The following is a 20,941-nucleotide window of genomic DNA, read 5'->3' as shown; positions in this document are numbered from 1 at the left end:
CAATTGTTTACAGACAGATTATTTCACTTACAATTCACTGTATCACAATTCCAGTAGGTCAGAAGTTTACATACACTAAGTTGACTGTGCCTTTAAACAGCTTGGAAAATTCCAGAAAATTATGTCATGGCTTTAGAAGCTTCTGATAGGCTAATTAATTTACATCATTTGAGTCAATTGGAGGTGTACCTGTGGATGTATTTCAAGGCCTACCTTCAAACTCAGTGCCTCTTGCTTGACATCATGGGGAAATCAAAAGAAATCAGCCAAAATCTCAGAAAAAAATKTGTAAATCTCCACAAGTCTGGTTCATCCTTGGGAGCAATTTCCAAATGCCTGAAGGCACCATGTTCATCTGTACAAACAATAGTACGCAAGTATAAACACCATGGGACCATGCAGCCGTCATACCACTCAGGAAGGAGACGTGTTCTGTCTCCTAGAGATCAATGTACTTTGGTGCAAAAAGTGCAAATCAATCCCAGAACAACAGCAAAGGACCTTGTGAAAATGCTGGAGGAAACAGGTATAAAAGTATCTATATCCACAGTAAAACGAGTCCTATATCAACATAACCTGAAAGGCCGCTCAGCAAGGAAGAAGCCACTGCTTCAAAACCGCCATAAAAAAGCCAGACTATGGTTTGCAACTACACATGGGGACAAAGATCGTACTTTTTGGAGAAATGTCCTCTGGTCTGATGAAACAGACCTGGTCTGATGAGCTGTTTGGCAATAATGACCATCGTTATGTTTGGAGGGAAAAGAGGGATGCTTGCAAGCCAAAGAACACCATCCCAACCTTGAAGCACGGGGGTGGCAGCATCATGTTGTGGGGGTGCTTTGCTGCAGGAGGGACTGGTGTGCTTCACAAAATAGATGATATCATGAGGCAGGAAAATTATGTSGATATATTGAAGCAACATCTCAAGACATCAGTCAGGAAGTTTTAAAGCTTGGTCGCAAATGGGTCTTCCAAATGGACGTTGACCCCAAGCATACTTCCAAAGTTGTGGCAAAATGGCTTAAAGACAACAAAGTCAAGGTATTGGCGTGGCCATCACAAAGCCCTGACCTCAAACTTATCGAAAATTTTTGGSCAGAACTGAAAAAGCATGTGTGAGCAAGGAGGCCTACAAACCTGACTCAGTTACCCCAGCTCTGTCAGGAGGAATGGGCCAAAATTCACCCAACTTATTGTGGGAAGCTTGTGGAAGGCTACCCGAAACGTTTTAAGTTTAACAATTTAAAGGCAATGCTACCAAATACTAATTGASTGTACGTAAACTTCTGACCCACTGGGAATGTGATGAAAGAAATAAAAGCTGAAAGAAATCATTCTCTCTACTATTATTCTGACATTTCACATTTTTAAAATAAAGTGGGGAACCTAACTGACCTAAGACAGGGAATTTTTACTAGGATTAAATGTCAGGAATTGTGAAAAAATTTGTTTAAATGTATTTGGCTAAGGTGTATGTAAACTTCTGACTTCGACTGTATATTTAACCAGGCAATCAGTTAAGAACAAATTCTTATTTTACAATGACGGCCTACCCAATTCAAACCCTCCCCTAACCCGGACGACGCTTGGCCAATTGTGTGCCGCCCTATGGGACTACCGATCACGGCCGGTTGTGATACAGCCCGGGATCGACCCAGGGTCTGTAGTGACACCTCTAGTGCTGAGATGTAGTGCCTTAGACCGCTGAGCCACTTGGGAGCCCCAATGTTTATCTTGTTAGTCTATCTGCATGTCTATCTTTTCTTCCTTTTGGCTAGTGGGGCACAGGCATAGCTCCTCAGAAAGAGAAGGGGATGTGGGGACATAAAGAGAGACCTGTGGAAGCAGACACACAGAAGATCCTGTGTGGTAGTCTGGAGGCTAGGGACAGAGCATCGATAGGGCTTTGTGTGTGTGTGTGTGTGTGTGTGTGTGTGTGTTGTGTGTGTGTGTGTGTGTGTGTGTGTGTGTGTGTGTGTGTGTGTGTGTGTGTGTGTGTGTGTGTGTGTGTGTGTGTGTGTGTGTGTGTGTGTGTGTGTTGGCCCTGGCTGTGAAGACAGGGTGCTGATAGCAGGGTGTGAGAGCGAGGAGAGCTCCGTGGATAGGGATCTTATGATAGCTGCCCTGCTTTCCACAGGATCCCACTTCACTGGGCTTGGTATTTTCATCGTTTTGGGATTTTAGGAGGATTGCAAATGTTTATCCAAATGTAGACATTACTAAACAACATCAAGAATGTTTACCTTTACACAGCTTCATGTTTCCAAAACAACAGACACATCCTAAACCCTGTCATACTTGATGTGTGTACAGAGAGCTGTGGTCCCACTAGAACCAGACAAGCCCTGACATTTAGGGGGCGCTTTGGGGGTTCAGGGATTGAGGCTTTATATTGAGGTACTCCAGCACAAACACCTGCAGGATCTTGTTGAGGTTCTCGATGGTGGAGCGGTCCAGGTTCTGCTCGTTGTCATCAAATGTGTGCCACACAGAGGGGAAGGGGGTGGGGATGAGATAAAGGATGTGCACACCTGAGATGAAACCACAACACAAAGTTCATTTGTACCCTACAGAACACATCCAAGCCGGTGTCAGACCCAGTGTGTTGTGTGATAGTTTACCTCTGTTGAGGAATGGCATGTGGTCATCCTGCACCGGACCCACAGGCATACCAGGCCAGAAGTAATGTCATTTGGATGGTCCTTCAGCTGGCCAATGTGATGCAAACAACGCTCTGAAAAGAGAGGGAACATTCAAGACAGACAGACAGACAGACAGACAGACAGACAGACAGACAGACAGACAGACAGACAGACAGACAGACAGACAGACAGACAGACCAGAACAGACAGACAGACAGACAGACAGACAGACAGACAGACAGACAGACACTGATAGAATAACAGAGATCAGAGTTTGTGAGCTCTCACCAATGTTCTGCATTCTGGTGACCAACCGGGCAGTGTTGGGGAACTGGTTGCCAAAGCGAGGGCTTGGGCCTCCAATCAGGTCTAAGAGCACAAACAGGTCATGGAGGAGAGGGAAGAGGAGAAGAGGAAGAAATAGGATCCCCTTAGGTCAGTGTGTGAGAGCGTCCACCAGCCAGGTCTCATGGGAAAGTAACTCTCCACAGCCTGGAGATAACTCCCTAAAAGCCCACTGCCTGGAAGCTTTGAGGTTAAGGATGACATCATGTGTTCTTCCGTGTGTTACATTAGCACCATGCCCAATGCATGGCTCCTCTCTAAAACACACACATACCTCACTGCAGGACTATGAGCCTCTCAGAGATAGTCTCCTTTATCTCTCTTCCCTGATAGAAAAGGTCTATTTGTTTAAACAACAGTAGTACTATATCTCCATAGCTTGGATATAGCTCGGATACAGAATAACACATCTTACATTTATTTGAGATATTGTTATTGCAGATGACATGATGAAGGTTCAAATATATCCCACGACTCACACCTCCTTAATGGTTGCTTGTCAAGGCTGTAAGATATGTTTATAAATCAAACATATGAGTCTTAAGATAGATTTTAAGATAGCCCGTCCCTGCTGCACTGCAACAAGGTGAATCGTAGGTCCCGATAAGCACTGAATTGGCTGAATTGGCTGAATTTGTGCTTGGGTGTTTAAATATGTGCCTGTAATGCCTGACATACAATGCAGCTCGTTGGTGTCTGTGGCTCCAGGTGGGTGTGCTGTGTTCTCCATCTCCTGAGCTGATGGGAGCCGTACAGGGAGTCTGTAGCGGTCCACTGGAACAGAGCCTCCTCACCATCAAAGAACAATAGCTGGAGAGACAGGTTGGGATTGGATTCCTGAGAGAGAATGAGAGCGAGAGAGTGAGAGAGAGAGTGAAACGGAGAGAAAAAGAAGGGGGGGTGAAAAATATGTATTACACACAGTACTTTGGGAACTACTGGTGTGAACTTTTAACTTTGCTGCCACCTATTGGTTTAAACAAAACACTGCTATATGAAGAAATCAGTATTCATGGTGGCCTTAGGCACTATCTGCATAGTCAGATAAACATGTACCCTGGCCAGGCCATATGGCAGTCCCTGTTACTCGGGACCCATCCCCTCAGACTGAGGTCAGCTGACCCATGGAGAAGGGCAGCAGAGACAGCAATGTGAGGGGGCTCTGTGACTGACTGCTAAGTGAATTCCATCTCTTCTCTTTTCTCAACATCCTGCAATTCTTTGTTGATCTTGGCTACAGCTGCGTAAAAACTTTGAGTGGGTTTTACAAACTTTTCTGATTTAATATTGCTCAGAAAACTATTCTACTTTATATAAATGATTCTACAGACTAAAGTGGACATATGAGAAAATTCTCAACCTTTCCCCACCTTTAGAGTCTTTAGCTCGTGGTCCAGAGCCTGTACAAGCTCCAGCATCATGGCACAGGGCACAGCTGAGTCCGTGGCACCCAGGAACTCACGCCCATGCCACTGGGGAGGGTAGTACTTGGAGTCATAGTGGCACGCCAGCACCAGACGGCGCTTGGCGGAGGGGTTGAGGCTAGCAATGATGTTGTTGAAAGTTACGGGACCGTAAGGGGTGTGTGACTCAAACGTGTCCTCCTTAACATCCCAGCCTGCCCTCAGAGAACCCAGAGTGCTCTTGATGTGCTATTGGGAGACACACGTTGCACAATTAAATAGACAAAGCATTGGGAAACACTTATCAGACGTCATCCTGGTAACTGACTGATAAAAACGGACTAAAACCCCTCTCCTACATTGATTGACTAGTCTAATCATCTCTATGATGTTATAAGTAGACCACACACAGCCGATTGTTCATGCCATGGGGATACCGACCTCATGCACTGCCAGGCTACCTGCAGAGTTGGGGTACCGTGACACTTGCAGAGGCCTGAGGTCCCTCTGCCACATCTGGTTCAAGTCTGTGTGTGACAAGACCCTGGTGATGTCACTGGAGCTGAGGGTGCTGGGCTTGTGGCCAATCTAGGCAGAAAAGACGAGASGAGACGAGAGGGACAAGATAAGACAAGAGAATCAGAATTATGGATGCTTTTCTGATATCCATGAGGATCAGCCTGTGGGTTTCCTTACCAGCTGTTATAGTTGAGAGAAGCCCTGGCAGAGACTCTGTCATTGAAAAAAGGCAYCACAAATGCAATAAAGCTCCTCATTAATCGCAGTTAATTCAACCAAGGAGGTAGATTAGTTTAAACATTTGACGTTTTAGTAGACGCTCTTATCCAGAGCGACTTACAGGAGCAATTAAACCAGCAACCTTTCGGTTACTGGCCCAACGCTCTTAACCGCTAGGCTTCAACCTTTCACAAAGCTATCAATAAAGACATCCATACATTTACACATTACATTTAAGTCATTTAGCAGACGCTCTTATCCAGAGCGACTTACAAATTGGTGCATTCACCTTATGATATCCAGTGGAACATGTTAGTCATACAGGGAAACTAATACCATTGCTAATCATTACCATCTTGTTCCAATATCTACAGTGTGTAGAAGGAAATATACAGTTTAGAAACTGTGAAAGAACATTGCGCTACAGTTGCAACGTGCAGACCTTCAAAGTAGAAAAGGGAAATCTCCTCTAGTGATACATTCAAATTGAGGAACAGGCAGGAAATACACATGATGCATAGATCATCACGGTCTCTTAATACTGTAGCTTTGTGGGATATCTATCAGTACATGATGTACTGTAGGATTCCAAACTCTCGGTTCATTTGCCATTATGAATTGCTACAATGTGTTACTTTGATGTCTGTTGTTTACAACACCTTGCTATATGATCATCTGTATATTCTGTCTGGCTGATGTGCATCAAGACAAGCTACACATCATCCGACAGGGTTACCCAATCATCAAATCAAAGACTATAGTTGGTCCTGTATGGCTCAGTTGATAGAGCATGGCGCTTGCAAAGCCAGGGTTATGAGTTTGATTCCCACGGGGACCAGTATGAAAGAGAAGGTATACACTCACTACTGTAAATTACTTCAATGTAATATAGGAGATAATAAGGGAGAAAACAAACAGGTCCTGAATCTGTCTATAACAAACTCAGCTTAAATATCATTCTGGAAAGACACACATGGACATTAAATAGGGTATTGATCGTATTCCACTGACCCAGATCGTTTTCCTTTGGTTTCTAAGTTCACCTGCCTCTTGTGCAGTGATCATCTGTTGTCCTGGTAACCGAGACTGAGTGCCAGCACAGTGATAAAAAAGATGGTGAATGAGAGAATAACAGCACCCTTCCCCTGTAGCCTACACTGTGCTCTGAAGATCAGTAGCTCTCTATTGTTTCAGGGTATAATTGGCATGTGGTGATCTGGCTGAGGAGATGATTATGATTCTCGTGTGGATTCTCTGGGACTTGACCTGAAAGGTCAACATCAATATGAACAGAGCATGGTTTTTCTTCTCTCTCCATTCAGCAGCCTCCATTACATTTACATGTTAGTCATTTAGCAGACACTRTTATCCAGAGCGACTTACGGGAGCAATTAGGGTTAAGTGCCTTGCTCAAGAGCACATCAACATATTTTTCACCTAGTCAGCTCAGGGATTCGAACCAGCAACATTTCGGTTACTGTCCCAACCTCTTAACCGCTAGGCTACCTGCTGCCCTTTACAGAAGGTAATAACACAGTGGGCTAATAACATAGTAACACATGGGCTATTAACCAATGCAATAGAGTAGTAAACTGGTTATGATCACAGAGACTTAAAACCAATACTGTGGGGATCTTGTATTAGAATATCTATTTCCTAGATATACGCTGCAGTGAATGGGCTCACACCATGGGTCACACATGAGGTTGGTGGCCCCTTAATTGGGGAAGACGGGCTCATGGTAATGGCTGCAGGGGAATTGATTCTATGTGTTCGATGCTATTCCATTTGCTCCGTTCCAGACATTATTATGAGCCATCCTCCCCTCAGCAGCCTCCTGTGGTAAAAGGGGTTCGACTTAAGATCTATAAATATCAAGATCTGCAATTGGTGGATCAATGATGATGACTGTGCTGCCATAGCAATGAGACAAAGAGAAGAGAGGATGAACAACATGGGACCTGCATGGCCAAGCGCCTTGCATCACAAAGGAATTACACAACATCTACACTCTTAGAAAATAAGGTGCTATCTAGAACCTAAAATGGTTATTCGGCTGTCTCCATAGGAGAACCCTTTGAATTACCTTTTTGGTTCCAGGTAGAACCCCTTTGGGTTCCATGACGAAACCTGCCACAGAGGGTTCTACATGGAACCCAAAAGGCTTCTACCTGAAACGCAAAAGGCCTCTACCTGGAACCTAAAAGGGTTATCCTATGGGGACAGCCGAAAAACCCTTTAGGAACCCTTTTTTCTAAGAGTTTATTGCAAGTGAACAGCTAATAAAATACCATTTGAGATTAGAGTTGTAAAAACAGACTGTGCTTTATTGTTACTTTGCTAGGATTATACTATTTTACGTAGCTAGGCTACAAACCCACTTTGAAAATAAATGGCTTGCAATATTATGAATTATAAATATGAAATGTCAATATGTGTAAAATATTCTAGATACTGCCTGTGTGTTTATCTCATTGCCCATCTATCTATTCATTGCATTTTTCCCCTTGGGAATTTTGCCCAGGCAGCCCAGCAATCTTGTTACAATAGAAAAATAACATTTTTAATTAATTTAAGCTATAACAATCACACATGCAATAGAAAACGGTAATCTAGAAAATGAAAACTGGTAACTTAAAAAAAAAATAAAAGCAACAAGAACATGCTCACATAATCATTGAACAATATAATGTAGTGTTTTTATAGCCTGCCTTCTCTTGTGTCCATGGGATGTGTGCCTTCTGTCCATTGATATTATCGACAAATGTTGCACAAATTCCTACTACATAAAACAAATGCATAAACGGACTGGGGCGACGTTCAACCATCGCCGCGGTTTCTCTCACTGAACATTCCCGAGGCTCTCCTCCGTGTAATCTACAGTGCGTCACTCTTTTTATTTATCCCAAGGGGCCAGAGAGAGCAGATGGTCTATTTATGAATTATTGGTTTGTAAAATGTTCCCTTTGGTTTAATGTTAGATTTTTTWAATGAAGGCTTCAATTCAATTTATGATTTTACTGATTATAACATTTGAACCAAGCTTGCATCTCTAAATGTATCTGCATTTTAGGTATGGCAATCATGTAATAAAAGTAAACTAATGTCAGTAAAAATGTAAGTATAGCCTTTCAAAGTGAATTCAAAACTTACATTTCCCATTTTTAAATTACCTTAGCGGCTTATAGACCTACTAGTAAAGTAATCAAACTGTGGGAACGAAACTGCGCAGTGACAGCAGCGCATGTAGTGCCTTGATCAACCCGCTAGATTCAACCTGGCGCTGGAACGCACCTCCAATTGGCACGTGGTCACGTGGGCCTCTTCTGTAGACCAGGAAGTACCGAGTGCTACAAATCCCCACAAACATCACCGAAACTGTAACAGCCAGCAACGTTGTGACAGTTTTCTATATCGCACGTGTTTTCTATCGTATTGTAACAATGACGGAAGAGGTTTCCTGCTTGAAGGCACGGCTTAAGGAGAAAGAAAAAGAGATAGTTGCATTGAAGAATAAACTGGCATTAGAAAAGGTAGGCCTATGATTCTTTTTAGCCTTTACATTGAATATCAAGAGGTAGCTGTAGCCTCGTGCTTGCAGTGGCTGTTTAGCAGCAGCGCACGTTATAATGTAGCTATATGATTCAGAGTTTGAGCAACGATGCTTTGGTTTGAGCAGTGAGGAAGACCTTTTTAGTTTTGAGTCAACAAGAGGAGATTTGGATGGATAGATTCGCGAGGCTAACTAGCCTACAAATCAATTGACTTTATATCCCTTGACATGTTATATTTGGTTATTGTCTAAAATAATAACAACTTTAACGTATTCTGAACCACCACCATTTCTCCACTGAAATCAGAACCGTTTGATAGATCTGCAGCTGCAGGAGAAAGTGACAACACTTCCACCTCTGAAACTCAAGGCAGCCCTGTCCAATGAAGACATCATGCGCTACAGCAGACAGCTTATTCTGCCAGAGTTTGGTGTACAAGGTAATAATGGCAGCTTTCACCCAATCTCTGATTGAGTTAAACACTATTGAACCCATCATTTGATCTCTGCAGGTCAGCTAAACCTCTCCCAGACATCAGTGCTGGTTGTGGGGTGTGGAGGACTAGGCTGTCCCCTGGCACAGTATCTAGCTGCAGCAGGAATCGGTAGGTAAAAATGTGGGGAAAGAGAATTTCAGTAAGTTATACCCTCAGTAATGGTCAATGATTCATATGCTGTACATCCAAATAGATGAACCAGTCCCTTGAATCAATACAAATCAACAAAGCATTTGAGGATGGCATAACTTAACAAAGTATTAGGTAGGCCTACTACATGTAATAGACCTGTGAACCTTTAGGGATATGCAATACTTATGTGTGTGTACACTGTTATAACGTGTCCATCCCTCTATAACCCCAGGGCGTGTGGGTCTTCTGGACTATGACGAGGTGGAACTGAGTAACCTGCACAGACAGGTGCTCCATGGAGAAGACAGCCAGGGCCAGGCCAAGGCCCAGTCTGCTGCCCATGCTGTCAGAAGGTACAGGAGGCTACTGGGGCCTGCACAGGCTGATATATGGACTGTAATCATGCCAGTCACTGGCATGTAGGCCTACCATAAGTTGGTGCATTCACTGCCATCTCACTAGATTGTCACAGGTTGTATTACACTGTTGTTTTGACTGTCCACGAATACTGAACTATCTTTCTCTGTTTATTTATTTTCGAAAGCACTTATTCTGGTCTTTCACTCACTGATGCTGCAGTACTGTGATGAACTTCCACAGCATAGCTATAGCCACTTGGTGGTGCCATTTACTCAAACAGCAATAGCTTGCTTTCAGATAACTATAGATATAGTCATCACTCTTATTTGTTAGTGTACATACAGTACATTAATGGCATTGCAATTGAATGTTAAAGTCCTGCTCCCGTCTCGTTTTCACCTCATTTAACACCTGATTTACTTAAAAGGCACATCTCAATAAGTGATCCAGATGTCTCATGACATGGCAGAAGTGGGGGTATTCATACGTGGGAAATCCTTTTTTCAACAGGAAAAGTAAAACAAATCACTGGAGGGTGTCTTCAAGGTTTTGGCATTCAGAGAAAAAGAGAATTAGCGAGCCTATATTTTGTGCAGTAATTCTTGCTCTCCAAAATAAGTATGAGGGGTTGAATGTGAATGGCCTTGTCTGTCCTTTTTATGTGTCTACAGGCTGAACTCCACAGTAGAATGCATTCCCTACCACCTCCAGCTGTCTCCAGGAAATGCCTTACAGCTCATCCAACAGTATCCACCCTCTCAGCCTTGTGCCTTCTATTATCTTCCAGGGGGTAAAGAAGAGGTTTTACTGTTTGTCATAAAGGATTTCCATGTCATCAAACCCAAGAGTCAAACATTTACCATAACACTGACTTTTTGAGGGAAGAAAATCACTGCATTTTTACTCCTTGACATTATCCACCTCATGTACGACATTGTGGCTGACTGTTCGGACAACGTTCCCACCCGGTATCTGGTGAATGATGCCTGTGTCCTCAGTGGCAAGCCCCTAGTATCTGCCAGTGCCCTGAGAATGGAGGGCCAGGTAAGGATGTAGTTACATTTTAGTCTCTATATTTAAGTCCCCACATGCTAACTGGATTTACATCAATGTCTGACAAATGACTGACTAGTAAATGGAATATGTTTATTGGTTCTCCTTTGTGCAAAGTAACCCCTCTTGTCTGTGTCTAGCTGACAGTGTATAACTACCGTGGAGGCCCCTGCTACAGGTGCCTGTACCCAAAGCCTCCACCCCCAGAGATGGTGACCAACTGTTCTGACGGAGGGATCTTAGGAGTAGGTGAGTCCTCTTCTAATTTGTGTCTTCACTGTTAGGTAGAGAGAGGAATTGATTGTTGATGTTTCACTCTTTTTTTTCCTCAGTGCCAGGGATCATGGGATGCTTCCAAGCGTTGGAGGTCCTGAAGATCGCCTCAGGACAGGGCTGTATCCTTCCCAGTGAAAGCTCCCTGACTCACTCCACTGCCCCACTGCTTAGCTACTGTACAATGAAACAACACTTTCTGCGTAGTCATGGTGCTGACTAGATGAACTAAAGCCTGAATGAGTCAGTGTAGCATGGGAAGGAAGGGGTGTTTTTCTTCATGACCATGCCCATCTGATAACACGTGACTAAAAGAGGAAATTCTGTCAAATTTCAGGAACTTTGAGGTTTGTTTCTGAATATACAAAGAACATTGTGATGTTTTTCAAGTCAGACAGGAGCCTTTTCCTTGACCGAGTGTGACAGCTTCCTGTGGCCAACAGCTGTTGATGTTTGACGCCCAGGATGCCAAGTTCCGGTCCATCAGGCTGCGGTCCAAGCAGGCCAGCTGTGCTGTGTGTGGAGAGAACCCCACTGTCACACACCTTGTGGACTATGAGAAGTTCTGTGGTTCTGCTGCCACAGATAAGGTCAGGGGTCACTGAGAAGAGAGCCAAGTGGGCAAACATCTTGCATATTGAGTTGCAATTTAATACAGTTCAAGGGGTTAAGTTACCATTTTAAAGTAAGAGGAGGTGGTATGTCCCAATCTAAAATGACCAGAGTGAGTGTCATCACTACACCGTTGACGGCTTAGAACTACACGTAGCACATGGAATGTTGTGCCAGGAAAATGTGTTAATTATCCATCATTTAGATACATAGCAGAGATATGCACTGTATGTCAAAAGGAGTTTTCTGTACTTAGCTCAACTAAAAAAAATGTTTTCCATCAATTATAGGACCATTTTAGTTTCAATGTTTGCTTTGAATATTTACCTAATATTTTCTGGGTTTTCTTTCAGTGTCGAAGACTAAACCTTCTCTCCAAAGACCAGAGGGTAACAGTGCAGGTAGAGTATAGTTGATTACTTTCTGTTTTATAATTATGATTACACTTGATTTTCTGTGATTCGTGTGCATTCATAAACCCAGATTAAATCTAAAAGCTGACCCAACCCTAAATGGGAAATGACTAAAACTCGAATGTACGTTTTTCTACGGAAAATAACAATGTATTTGTTTGTTGGCACTGACAGAAATGGTGGTGGTTTAGGAGTTGTTTGGGGTTCTGCTAAATTACAGTTTTCAAAAGAATTGAACCATTAAGATGAAGATCATGATTGATTAGGCCTAAAATAGAGATTATTTAAGGCATGGAGTCGGAAACAGTTTTATTTCCTATAATTGAAATAATGTGACAAAGTTAAACTTACTCCACCCTACTCCACTCAAAGAAGGCAGCCAGTTGTGCCATGCATATCTTTGTGTCATCTCACAAAATACCAGCAACTTTAATTCAGATGTGGCAGACCTTTTAAACACTACACTGTCTAACAAAGTGAGTGTTGTAGGTGACCACTGACAACCATTGTAATTTCTCTTTTCTATTGCCAGGAGTATAAATCTATAGTGGACAACACAGCTGCTCATCTCCTGCTGGATGTTCGCCCTCTAGTGGAGGTGGATATATGTCACCTGCCCACCTCCCTCAGTATCCTTATGCTGGCTGAATGCCCTCCTGTCATTGTACTCCACTAGCTATATAGTTACCATTTTCAAGATATGGAGTTAGTGAGGAGGATATAAATACTGCTATTAATGACGTCAGTCATCCCTGTGCTTTCATAAGTGTTCTGAGCTGCGTTAATTAATTGTACTCAATTCAATGGTAAAATGTTTAATTTCCTTATATCATTGCTAGACATTCCTCTATCCAGTTTAGAGGACAGGAAAAGTGAACATATCCGAGTGCTGAAGGAGAGAATTGGCAGAGTGAAAGAGCAGATGTCGAATGAATCCCAGGTCCCAGGTAATATGACTGACAATAAGTCTTCATCTAGCTACACAGGTCACAACACACAGTGGCTCTTCAGTAGCTAGCTAGGTGTATGGAGCAGCCCCATATTCACTGAACAAAAGAGGGGTAAGTTGAGTGCTAATTAAGTCTGTGTAGACTTGTCCTGTGAGAGTATTCACCTATTTTGGACAGCCAATGATGGGAGGTGGAGTTGCTAGGTAATTATTTTTCCAACACAAAAATATACCGTCATCGTGAACAGCTGGCCTCTTTTTATTGAATAGTCATCATGGTCTTTTTTTTTGCAGTGTATTTCAAGCAAGCCTGTGTATATTTTGTTATTATCTATTTTAATTGGTAATTCTGGGATTGACTGTGTAAACAGTCAACACAGACCTTTAGTTGAACTAGTACACCTGACACCCTTGAAAGTTTCAAATCGATTCAGGTTTCAAGAGTGGAAGAAGGGACCTGAGTTTACAAGTCATATGTCCATAACACATCCAATAGTGAATTAGAATACCATCCCATAACTCTGCTTCTAGCTGAGCATCATACAAGGAATATTTCTTGCCCATTTTATATATTCAACTCACCTAGTCTCACGTAGTCAACCAGACGTGGTAATCTTGTGAGATGCCAGGCAATTGAAGCTACTCATCAATTTGATCTGTTTGTGTTTCCATACTGCAGTATATGTGATCTGTAAGCTGGGTAATGACTCCCAGAAGGCAGTTCAGGTCTTGGAGAAGATGTCAGGCTCTGAAGTGGACTTTGTCACTGTTAAAGACATCTGTGGAGGGCTGATGGCCTGGGCCCAGAAGATAGACCCCTCTTTCCCACAGTATTGACTCAACGTCACAGGTTCTGCACTGTGGATTCATGACTTTGTTAATAAACATGTTCATAAATGTCATCATAGCGACCATTTTTCTACCTTGTTTTATGTATGCTGGTTGCATTGGACATGGCAAATATGACTGACAGATTAAATTGCAGTTACATCTTAAAGGTGAGAAGTGAAAGAAATAGTCAAATATCTGCTGTTCATGTTTTCTGGATTGTATTATATATATATATATATATATATATATATATATATATATATATATATATATATAACCTTGTTCCAGATTGTAGAATTTGTATAACCCCAATTCATTGTGAAGGGGATGCAGGGTAATATGTGTGTGTGTGTGTGTATATATGTTACTTCATTATGAATCTTTTGTTATTCGGGAACATTGATAAAAGTTAACGAATGTGTTATTGTGGAGTTATTACACATCTATTGTCACGTTCTGACCTTAGTTCTTTTGTATTTTCTTTGTTTTAGTATGGTCAGGGTGTGAGTTGGGTGGGTTATCTATGTTTTGTGTTTCTATGTGCGGTTTTTCGTTTGGCCTGATATGGTTCTCAATCAGAGGCAGGTGTTAGTCATTGTCTCTGATTGGGAACCATATTTAGGTAGCCTGTTTTCTGTTGTGTTTTGTGGGTGGTTGTCTTCCGTGTCTGTGTGTTTCACGTTACGGGACTGTTTCGGTTTTCATTTTGTTTCACTTTGTTAGTTTTGTATTTTGTCTATTCATTCTCATTAAAATACATTATGGATACGTACCACGCGGCGCATTGGTCCGACATTTCTTACTCCTCGTCAGATGAGGAGGACGAATTCCGTTACATCTATACATTCATAATGTGTTGCCAGTTCCATATTTGGACATGAAACAATAAGTAGCTGATTGATGCATGTCACCATCCTCTCCAAAACAATATTAGAAGCAACACTGCGACAGTATAAAGAATGATGACATGTTTCTCCTTTGTCGGCAACTTATTTTCAGAACTGAACCAATCGAGGTCGTGTAACTTGTTTTTTTCCTGCATCAGCCCGAATAACGGAAAAGATGTAGATGAAAGAGGCATGCGCAATGTAAAGTGAACCTTTTAGAGACGCCATTGCGTTTGTGAGATTGTAGTTAGAATATTTCTCTTCACCGATGGAAACCCAATAAAGCAAATAGGTGATCGAACTCCAAGCCCCAGGAACCTTTCTCCTGTTTTTTTCTGTCAGAATAGGGGGAGAAGTCACAGCTGGGACGATAATAAAATGCACATGAATTTACTATCTGGCAACAACGAATAGACTACAAGAGAAAGTTTCAAAAAGCGGAGAACTCGGTAATGTGAGTCTTAGCGCGCGTTTAAACATTTGTACAAATGCATGTGGTTACATTGTTGCGCATTTGTATGATTTAACGATAAGGCAACTTGAATCTTCGTTTTCTTCGATTGTTGGGAGTTTTTGGAGAAGTTTTTACTGTCCATGGATCCAATGTTGCCTTTTTCAGAAGGTGAAGATAATGTAGGTCTATGTTGTTTTAGACATGTATATACGATTGGAATAGTTAATTCATAGTGAATAATATTTCAAGAAGCTTTCACTGCAAAACCAGGTGTTGTATAACTTGTTTGGTTGGCGTTCGTGGACATGTAGTTTTCTGCCAGCAGTTCAATCGAAAGCGGGAGGATGTTGAGAAGCCTTGATTCCAGATGTTGGTTCTGCATGAGAATAGATAAACAGATAACATGCCCTAATGTATGGTTCTAAAACGCGATGCATTGTTTGTAGTTGCGCACCTACATTGTAAGTGTTGCTAACAATATAATCGAAGTTTAAAATTAGGTCAATTATTTAATTTGTTTATTGTATGCAAACCTTAGCCCACAATGTTTATTTCCCGTAAATTGCAGCTCGTATTGTTATTGCATAGCCTTCTCAGCTTTGACGTCATGATTTGTTTTGCTGAATAGGTTGAATAATGTAAAATTACGACTTTTATAGCCTACTTCCATTTCCATTTCCACAAACCCAAACATATTATATTCTACCATCATTACATTTACTGCATTTGTTTTGTGATAGGTTTTCTGTGGTCAGGGCAGATTTCTGACTCCAGTACTGTGAGGGGACACCATTCAAGAACATGACGTTTGGAATGGTGACCGCCTCTTGCAGTGAGCGTTGGGGAATCGATCTACCACGTCCAGAGCATCCACAGTGCATACTGCAAACATCTCTTGCCTTGAAGAGTGAGCGGAGGCCATTTAGTGCAATCAATAGGCTTTGCCCATGAATTGATTGCCAGGTATCGGTCTGAGAAGTCAATGGGGAGGAAAGTTTGACTATTGCTGTTGACTAACACTGCTCATGATACTTTGAAGACCTTGCATTTCATGTCTCCTAGAATGAGTATTGAGTGTTTCTTCAACGTAGTGTCTGTGCTTAGTGTTTCAGTGGTGCCTCATTTAACAAGGCATCACTGACAGTTCCGTTACTTTACATTTTGCATCATCATCTCTGCCATTGGAAGAAACCCAATGTCTGCCTGCAGCAGCTCAGCTCCTCCGTCCTTTCCTAAAGCCTACCTCCACTCACAACTCCCAGTCCTGCCTCCGACCCCCTCACCATCGCCAAGCCCCCCAGCACCCCTCTACAGCCGCCTGTCCAACGGGAGTCACAGAAGTCACACTCACAGCGCTCCCAGCCCAACCAACTCCCGCAGCTCTTTCCATGGAGTGTCCTTTCTCCTCCAGATTGGCCTGACCAGAGAGATGGTGAACCTGGAGAACCATGACCTGTCGCTGTCTGCTGTCAAAGACCTGGTCTGCTCTATAGTTGACCAAAAGGTAATTACACAACCCTTCCTTGTTTTAACACGTGACCTACTGCAGCTAATGCATAATGACAGTGATTTTTTTTTGACTTATACGGATATTTATAGAATGAAATGCAATCGATAGGCCTGAGCAAGAGAAAGCAAAGTCACTGTAAATTCTAAAAACTTAGTTGTCTTTTTGTGGCTCAATTTCAAGTTTCAAGAAAGTTTGGAAAGTCTTCCATCAAGCATACTGCTAAGTAAATCAGGGGCATATTTCCTTAACACTGCTCTTTGGAATGTTGTTCTGTATTCTTTGCTGTGGTTGCAAGTTGAAAGAACACATTTTAAATGAACAGTGAGACAGTTATATTGCAGACAGTGTTGCCCTGAAATGCATAGCATCTGTGGTTTGCCATTTCTGTGCCATACTCCTCTGTTTACGCTTTGTTTTTGTGAAGCAGACATCTGTGTCTCGTGCACAGAGTGAGTTTTATGTACCGCAGCAGCATGCTCGGCAGCAGTGAAGCCTCTCCGGTTGCCGTGCACGATCTAGTAGCATCGCTATTTACATTGTGGTGTACTCTCACTGGAGACACTAACACTGAACCAGTCAGTGGTTTATTCCTCTCAGTCATCCATGATGTAATGTTCAAGCCAGGTTATTTTCCATGACAATGGTGGCTCTTAGTAATGACTTTGGGTTATGGCCCCTGCATAAGACAAGTCTTTGAACATATAGGCTGTATCAACAAACAGTGGTTGTCCATGTACCACTGACTAGAAAGAGGGAAAATCAAGGGTAAACCAATGGAACCAAAGGTAGTTTGCTGATTCCATTTGTTTGGAGTGGCCTTGGCTCAGAATACAGATTTCAGATTCACATTCAGATGTTCCTATCCAACTGATACCATACATTAGACTGCTTATTAGATTATGAGTGTTTATATATGTGTATATACAGTGGGGAGAACAAGTATTTGATACACTGCCGATTTTGCAGGTTTTCCTACTTACAAAGCATGTAGAGGTCTGTAATTTTTATCATAGGTACACTTCAACTATGAGAGACGGAATCTAAAACAAAAATCCAGAAAATCACATTGTATGATTTTTAAGTAATTAATTTGCATTTTATTGCATGACATAAGTATTTGATACATAGAAAGCGAACTTAATATTTGGTACAGAAACCTTTGTTTGCAATTACAGAGATCATACGTTTCCTGTAGTTCTTGACTAGGTTTGCACACACTGCAGCAGGGATTTTGGCCCACTCCTCCTTACAGATCTTCTCCAGATCCTTCAGGTTTCGGGGCTGTCGCTGGGCAATACGGACTTTCAGCTCCCTCCAAGATTTTCTATTGGGTTCAGGTCTGGAGACTGGCTAGGCCACTCCAGGACCTTGAGATGCTTCTTACGGAGCCACTCCTTAGTTGCCATGGCTGTGTGCTTCGTGTCGTTGTCATGCGGGAAGACCCAGCCACGACCCATCTTCATGCTCTTACTGAGGGAAGGAGGTGTTGGCCAAGATCTCGCGATACATGGCCCATCCATCCTCCCCTCAATACGGTGCAGTCGTCCTGTCCCCTTTGCAGAAAAGCATCCCAAAGAATGATGTTTCCACCTCCATGCTTCACGGTTGGGATGGTGTTCTTGGGGTTGTACTCATACTTCTTCTTCCTCCAAACACGGCGAGTGGGTTAGACCAAAAAGCTCTATTTTGTCTCATCAGACCACATGACCTTCTCCCATTCCTCCTCTGGATCATCCAGATGGTCATTGGCAAACTTCAGACAGGCCTGGACATGCACTGGCTTAAGCAGGGGGACCTTGCGTGCGCTGCAGGATTTTAATCCATGACGGCGTAGTGTGTTACTAATGGTTTTTCTTGGAGACTGTGGTCCCAGCTCTCTTCAGGTCATTGACCAGGTCCTGCCGTGTAGTTCTGGCTGATCCCTCACCTTCCTCATGATCATTGATGCCCCACGAGGTGAAATCTTGCATGGAGCCCCAGACTGAGGGTGATTGACCGTCATCTTGAACTTCTTCCATTTTCTAATAATTGCGCCAACAGTTGTTTCCTTCTCACCAAGCTGCTTGCCTATTGTCCTGTAGCCCATCCAGCCTTGTGCAGGTCTACAATTTTATCCCTGAGTCCTTACACAGCTCTCTGGTCTTGGCCATTGTGGAGAGGTTGGAATCTGTTTGATTGAGTGTGTGGACAGGTGTCTTTATACAGGTAACGAGTTCAAACAGGTGCAGTTAATACAGGTAATGAGTGGAGAACAGGAGGGCTTCTTAAAGAAAAAACTAACAGGTCTGTGAGAGCCGGAATTCTTACTGGTTGGTAGGTGATCAAATACTTATGTCATGCAATAAAATGCAAATTAATTATTTAAAAATCATACAATGTGATTTCTGGATTTTCGTTTTAGATTCCGTCTCTCACAGTTGAAGTGTACCTATGATAAAAATTACAGACTCTACATGCTTTGTAAGTAGGAAAACCTGCAAAATCGGCAGTGTATCAAATACTTGTTCTCCCCACTGTATATATATATATATATATATTACAGTACCAGTCAAAAGTTTGGACACCTACTCATTCCAGCGTTTTTCTTTAGTTTGACTATTTTCTACACTGTAGAATAATAGTGAAGACATCAAAACTATGAAATAACAAATATGGAATCATGTAGTAACCAAAAAAGTGTTAAACAAATTAAAATATATTTTATATTTGAGATTCTTCAAATATACACCCTTTGCCTTGATGACAGCTTTGCACTCTTTTGACATTCTTTCAACCAGCTTCATCAGGTAGTCACCTGGAATGCATTTCAATTAACAAGTGCGCCTTATTAAAAGTTAATTTGTGGAATTTCTTTCCTTTTTAATGCGTTTGAGCCAGTTAGTTGTGTTGTGACAAGGTAGGGGTGTATACAGAAGATAGCCCTATTTGGTAAAAGACCAAATCCATATTATGTCAAGAACAGCTCAAATAAGCAATGAGAAACAACAGTCCATCATTACTTTAAGACATGAAGATCAGTCAATACGGAACATTTCAAGAACTTTGAAAGTTTCTTCAAGTGCAGTCGCAAAACCATCAAGTGCTATGATGAAGCTGGCACTCATGAGGACCGCCACAGGAAAGGAAGATCCAGAGTTACCTCTGCTGCAGAGGGTAAGTTCATTAGATTTACCAGTCTCAGAAATTGCAGCCCAAATAAATGCTTCACAGAGTTCAAGTAACAGACACATCTCAACATCAACTGTTCAGAGGAGACTGCATGAGTCAGGCCTTCATGGTCGAATTGCTGAAAAGAAACCGCTACTAAAGGACACCAATAATAATAAGGGACTTGCTTGGTCCAGGAAACACGAGCAATTAACATTTGACCAGTGTAAATCTATCCTTTGGTCTGTTGAGTCCAAATTTGAGATGTCTGGTTCCAACCGCCGTGTCTTTGTGAGACACAGAGTAGGTGAACGGATGATGCCAGGAGTGTGCAAAGCTGTCAAGGCAAAGGGTGGCTACTTTGAAGAATCTCAAATMTMAAATATATTTTATTTGTTTAACACTTTTTTGGTTACTACATGATTTCATATGTGTTATTTCATAGTTTTGATGTCTTCACTATTATTCTACAATGTAGAAAATAGTTTAAAAAATAAAGAGAAACCCTTGAATGAGTAGGTGTTTCCAAACTTTTGACTGGTACTATATATATTTTTAATTGACTTTTTTAACCCTTATTTTACCAGGTAAGTTGAATGAGGACACATTCTCATTTACAGCAACAACCTGGGGGAATAGTTCGAGTGGATGGCTAGTCAGCTTATAAAACATACCGTTTGTTCTAAGGTCATGTATGGTATAAGTCTTACTCACTCTTTTGATATTTGTTACTCAATGACATTTTGTGCTTTTCTCTCTCCATTTTGTGTGTTTGGATTCCTATCTGATGGATGGGGCCCTGCTGTTCTTATATGTGGATGTTCTTATCACAGACACCTGTGTTAATGAAATGGCATTCACACATTCACCTATTTTATTATCGTCTTACACCCATAATGAAGATTACTCTATTTGTGTCTGTAGTTAATCGGAGACTAAGTGAGTGAGAGATGAGATTATAGAACTCATTCCATCAGGTCTAATGGGTAAAGAAAATGAAGGGGTGGAGTCACAGGGATCAGGTATTTTGGAGAAATGGGGGCATGAGGGTTGTAGTTAGAAAGAGGAGGTAAAAGGTGATACTTTTCTCTGTGCTTCCTAGTTGCCCATACAGTCACATTTATAGATACTTTGTTCAC

General features: G+C 42.0%; 2 protein-coding genes and 1 pseudogene across 3 annotated transcripts in view; 2 read left to right on the top strand and 1 right to left on the bottom strand.

The window, feature by feature from the left end:
* Positions 1–1,577: 1,577 nt before the first annotated feature.
* On the bottom strand, positions 1,578–7,985 carry LOC111968350 (glutaminyl-peptide cyclotransferase-like; annotated as a pseudogene).
* A 455-nt stretch (positions 7,986–8,440) lies between these two features.
* Positions 8,441–14,576, top strand: mocs3 (molybdenum cofactor synthesis 3). The gene is made up of 13 exons (XM_070445216.1): positions 8,441–8,664; positions 8,992–9,124; positions 9,197–9,289; positions 9,546–9,666; positions 10,345–10,422; positions 10,603–10,717; positions 10,867–10,975; positions 11,059–11,121; positions 11,426–11,589; positions 11,965–12,012; positions 12,557–12,653; positions 12,864–12,971; positions 13,653–14,576. Exons 1-13 carry the CDS (start codon positions 8,575–8,577, stop codon positions 13,808–13,810), a joined length of 1,377 nt encoding a protein of 458 aa, XP_070301317.1. The 5' UTR covers positions 8,441–8,574; the 3' UTR covers positions 13,811–14,576.
* A 103-nt stretch (positions 14,577–14,679) lies between these two features.
* The window catches only part of LOC111968832 (serine/threonine-protein kinase D3), a 76,015-nt gene continuing 69,753 nt past the window's right edge, over positions 14,680–20,941 (top strand). The window contains exons 1-2 of one of the 2 annotated variants that reach the window (XM_023994721.3): positions 14,680–15,324; positions 15,886–16,649. In XM_023994721.3, coding sequence (XP_023850489.1) covers positions 16,341–16,649 — 309 coding nt within the window. In that variant the 5' untranslated portion in view covers positions 14,680–15,324; positions 15,886–16,340. The other variant, XM_070445215.1, reaches the window with a different exon arrangement.

This window comes from Salvelinus sp. IW2-2015, linkage group LG9 (assembly GCF_002910315.2).
Source record: "Salvelinus sp. IW2-2015 linkage group LG9, ASM291031v2, whole genome shotgun sequence".
NCBI classification, from domain to species: Eukaryota; Metazoa; Chordata; class Actinopteri; order Salmoniformes; family Salmonidae; genus Salvelinus; species Salvelinus sp. IW2-2015.
The sequence above is the reverse complement of the archived record's forward strand: the minus strand, read 5'-3'. Positions and strand labels throughout refer to the sequence as shown.

What these genes read in the sequence shown, in the direction of transcription:
- mocs3 (XM_070445216.1), top strand. Translation starts at nt 8,575, where the DNA reads ATGACGGAAGAGGTTTCCTGCTTGAAGGCACGGCTTAAGGAGAAAGAA. An exon ending in CGGAGGGATCTTAGGAGTAG is followed by an intron (nt 10,976 to 11,058) that starts GTGAGTCCTCTT and finishes TTTTTTCCTCAG; the next exon opens with TGCCAGGGATCATGGGATGC. An exon ending in GATCGCCTCAGGACAGGGCT is followed by an intron (nt 11,122 to 11,425) that starts GTATCCTTCCCA and finishes CGAGTGTGACAG; the next exon opens with CTTCCTGTGGCCAACAGCTG.